This window comes from Daktulosphaira vitifoliae, unplaced genomic scaffold, assembly GCF_025091365.1.
Source record: "Daktulosphaira vitifoliae isolate Bord-2020 unplaced genomic scaffold, ASM2509136v1 Scaffold_4, whole genome shotgun sequence".
Taxonomy (NCBI): Eukaryota; Metazoa; Arthropoda; class Insecta; order Hemiptera; family Phylloxeridae; genus Daktulosphaira; species Daktulosphaira vitifoliae.
Window position 1 is genome coordinate 9,106,661 of NW_026099575.1, and position 4,574 is coordinate 9,111,234.

Consider the following 4,574-nt stretch of genomic DNA (forward strand, 5'->3'; position numbering starts at 1 on the left):
CAGCGGTTCCCAACCTTTTTAGTCGGCGGTGCCCTTTTGTTGTTCCAAATTTAGTTAGGTGCCCCTCTGTGAATATTATGAAAAACATGATAAAAATGAACACTTGTTTTCATTGTTAACCGATTTAAATAATTTTATTGTACATATTAAAAACAAATTACAATATTATGGTTGAAAATAAAGAAAAAAAATACTGCTTTAAAAGTTAAAAATAATGAGAGTTTTTTGGCTGCTTATTTTTTGAAAGTTTGGCAATATCTGGTTCAATTTTTGACAGTTGGATACGAAGGTCAAGTTCTACATTAAGACGGTTCCGGTATTTGGTTTTAGTAGCCGCATAGGCTGAAAATCCTGTCTCACATAAATATGTGGTAGCAAAAGGTAGGAGTATTGTTATTGCTTTTTGACTCAAATTATCAAAACTTGTATTTTTCAAATTTAGCCAAAATTCAACATAAGAATTGCTACTGAAGGTGGATTGAAATGTTGAATCTGAAGTAATATCGATCAAACTCTCATATTCGATTGAAGACAAGCTTGAGGGTTTTCCACAGACTGAAAATGGATTAACTACCCATTCACGGTCTTTTAAAAACACCTTTCGATCTGTAGGAAAATATTTATTAAATGAATTTTTCAGTTGTTTGAGATGTTCAGAAATCTCGTTAATAATGCTAATGGGAGTTTGCAATTCGTTTTCTTCCAAAAAGGCCTGCATTATTGGAAAACACTCCAGCTCTCTTTTAAATATGCACTCTGACCAATAATCAATTTTTCTTTTCAATGCACATACTCTGGAGCTCGCATCAAAAATTGTCAAAGTTCTTCCTTGTAAAGAAAGACTTAATTCGTTCATTTTGTTAAAAATGTCTGCCAAGTACGATAGCTGACAAAGCCAAGTCACGTCATTCATAGTTTCAGTTAATGTAACGTTGTGGTCCATTAGAAATGAAGAAACTTCAGCCCTTAATTCCATTAACCGTGTTAATACTTTACCGCGAGATAACCACCGGATTTCTGTATGGAAAAGTAACGTATTATGAATACTTCCCAAGTCGTCACACAAGATTTTAAAAAGTCTAGATTTCAGAGGACGTGACTTGATGAAGTTGACTATTTTTATGGCTTCATCCAATACGTTTTTTAGACAAAGAGGAATATTTTTCATTGCTAGAGCATGTCTATGAAGTATGCAATGACTACTAGTAGTTTCATTTGATTTCTCCTTTATTTTAGCNAATAGTTTCATTTGATTTCTTCTTTATTTTAGCTAATGTTCCAGCTGTTGCACCTGTCATGGCCCTAGCACCATCAGTACATACATCGATACAGTTTGTCCATGGAATCTGATTTTCTGTTAAAAAATCATCCAATAAACCGAAAATTTGAACCCCTGTCGTATTAGATAGAAGTGATTTACAAAATAAAAGATCTTCCTCAAAAGAGTTCATGTTTACGTAACGAACGAACACCAATAGCACAGCAAGACCAGCAATATCGGTTGCTTCGTCCATTTGTAGTGCGAATTTTGTGTATTTAATACGAGAGACAAGTGTTTCTGTTACGTTGCTAGCCAAATCTTCAATTCGCCGTGCAACAGTATTATTTGACAAAGGAATTATGGATAAATGTTTGGCAGATTTGTCATCAAGCATACAAGTTACTATATCAATAACACATGGTTTTATGAGGGTCTCCGCAATGGTATGAGCTTCGCCTTTTTGAGCTATACGGTAACTCACCATGTAGGAGGCTTTCAATGCATTTTCATTATCGGTTAGAACGTGCTTTTTTATTTTTTTTTTAACAGCCAATAGCTCAGAGCGCTTTCGTTTGAAAAAATCGAGTGGTTTCCCATTATGATCTGTGTGGACCTTTTCATAATGACGACGTAATTTTCCGGGATACATAGAACTGTTAGGAAAAACTTTTGAACAAATTACGCACTGTGGCTGGCCATCGTTTATTTCTATGAACCCCATCTCCAAATAACTTTCATCGTATTTACGTTTTTTGGACGTTCTTGGGACAGAGTCACCAGTATTTGGCGGTAGTGTACTACTCATACCTTGAGAAGTAGGACTATTATCATTAACTCCGTCTTCGTTGGTTATGCTTTCTTCTATATTAGAACAAGATGACTCCGTAGCAGGCGTCTTATTAATAGACCCACTTTTCAACCAACGGTCCATGTTTAAAACAAAAACAAACGTATATACAGAAAAAAATAGTTTACGAAAATACGTGTTAACGCGTAAAATGTCGATCACAGACTGAAAGTAAATGCTCAACTGGTTTGGTATAATAATAATTCCGAAAATATACGAGTGATACAATTAAATTTAATGATAGGAAATTCGAAGAAGTCGCGTGCGTGTATATTATACACGCGAATTCAGATAACATTATACACTGTATAATGTTATCTGAATTTATTTGATTGATTTATGTGATTTATCTGATATTTATTAAGGGCCTATGCCATTTATTTTAATCGATACCAATTAGAAACACTGTATTAAATATATCGAGTGTACTAAGTAATTTCATACGTAAACCAATTTTTTTTAACTACAATAAATTGTAAATATTTTTTTTCACTCTCGAGCCGCGGTGCCCAGGTTGGGAACCGCTGGTCTAAAGTGAAGTGAAATTTATTCCAAAAATCCAGTACATTTAGTTGGATAGGCGCATATAGAGGCTATGGTAATTTACAAAAAATGTAGGATATATCTGTGTTCTTATATAAAAATATTTTTAGTGTGAAAAAATAATAATAACACCATGTAAAGTATTAATTCTAGTTGCGCTAGTAAATTCCAAAAAAAATGGGAACTCTTTTAGATTTTAATTTAAAAGCAATTAAAATCACTATTTTAAATAATTTGAATAAGAATGTGCATAAGAAGTTCTCTATTCGTGTTGAGCCTAGTTCTAGGACGAATTAAAACTCTTATTTAGTATAGATAATAAGTGTAGTTAGAATAAAGTATCCATTATGACTTTGTTAACAGATATTCTTAAAGTATGATAGTAAGGTATATTGTGGTAATTTTTTAAATACACCAACTGGCTATACAGAAAACACATAAAAAATCAAATAGCTATTTGTAGTTGAAATTTCCGTGTATTATATATGTATATGTTATGGTCAAAGTAGAAAATCAGTCATTGTATTACAATAACTAGTGTATGTAGGAACTACATTTGTATGGTTTACTTTTGCCCAAATAGCATCAGCATTGTGTACAATGACCAGACATTGTATACAATGACTGATTTTTCCACTTGGACCGTCATATATATAAACTCAAACATTTTCAAATTTAATTTTATTATCTAATAAAAGTATAAAGTTAAAAATTTCAAGTTATAATAATTACATAATAAAAATTATGAAAAAAAAAACGAATAAAGTTATGTTAAATATTCAAATGCCATTTACTATTAAAATAAATTTCATGATAATAGTTCTATCATTTTACCCTAGTTTATATGATTATATTCTAAATCTTAGATACTAACCATGGACTCGCGTTTCATCACGAGTGTCTCATAATGAAGTGTTCGCGTTCGATAGGTCTAGCACTTCGCTGCGTAAACTATTCTCCAAGTCGGCTATCATTTCGTTCTTCGTCGTGGTTCCATTTAACTGCCTATAAGCGCAATGGCACAATAATTTCCGGGGGTTCATTTGAGAAACTGTTTTACCGGACATAGTGAGCGTTCCTTACCGTATTTTGCGTAATTGAACAAAATAAAAACGTAAGCGCTTGTTTGTTTTTTTTATTTTGTTAACTAATAAACCAAAAATAAAAAGAAAGAAATGGTAGATAGTAAAACATAGATTCTAATACATATTTTAAGTTGTATAAATTTTTATTAATTTCTTTAATCTGTCCCTTTTATTTTTTATTAATGGATTTTCATTTTCTCATTAATTTTTTCTCTTTTTAATTATTAATGGTTTATTACGCAATAGATTGTTGGAGGTTCAAAAGCATAGGTTAATTATCAAAAATTATTTAATATAAAGGTATTTCTTGTAACAAAAAACAAAACTAGGCTCTTCATTTTATTTTTACTCAAACATACTCCTCTAATTTAAGAAAACCTAATATTTCTAATTTTTTTTATTCATTCATTTATTCTTTAATAATTGTAATAAAAAAAACTTCGAAACTCGGTTTTTTTTTATAACTACATTTAATTAATTGTGAANACTCGGTTTTTTTTTATAACTACATTTAATTAATTGTGAAATGTATTAAAGCAAAGGAGAGTTATTTAACATAATTAAATAAAAATGTAATAACTTCTCAAACATGAATAAAAGACAAAATAAATTATGTTCTGTCTTTTCGAAATAATGTAAATAATAAATTGTCAACTATACATACTGAGCATATGAGATGATTTTCTTTTGAAGACAGGCAAAGACATATCTCTAACAGGCAACGTTCGATATATATCATCAAATATAGGTCACAAGTAAGTTGATGCTTATAACTGTGGAGTTTATATAATATACTACGCTATCACAATAATGAATAAATCACATTTTGACAAGAAGT

The 4,574-nt window shown here is 30.7% G+C and overlaps 2 protein-coding genes across 2 annotated transcripts; both read right to left on the reverse strand.

Moving 5' to 3' along the window:
* Window positions 1-205: 205 nt before the first annotated feature.
* Window positions 206-822, reverse strand: LOC126904910 (zinc finger BED domain-containing protein 5-like). Its single transcript, XM_050684315.1, has one exon. The coding sequence runs from the start codon at window positions 716-718 to the stop codon at window positions 206-208; it is 513 nt and encodes a 170-aa protein (XP_050540272.1). The 5' UTR covers window positions 719-822.
* Window positions 823-1,232: 410 nt separating this feature from the next.
* On the reverse strand, window positions 1,233-2,192 carry LOC126904911 (zinc finger BED domain-containing protein 5-like). Its single transcript, XM_050684316.1, has one exon. It carries the CDS (start codon window positions 2,190-2,192, stop codon window positions 1,233-1,235), a length of 960 nt encoding a protein of 319 aa, XP_050540273.1.
* Between the last annotated feature and the right edge of the window lie 2,382 nt (window positions 2,193-4,574).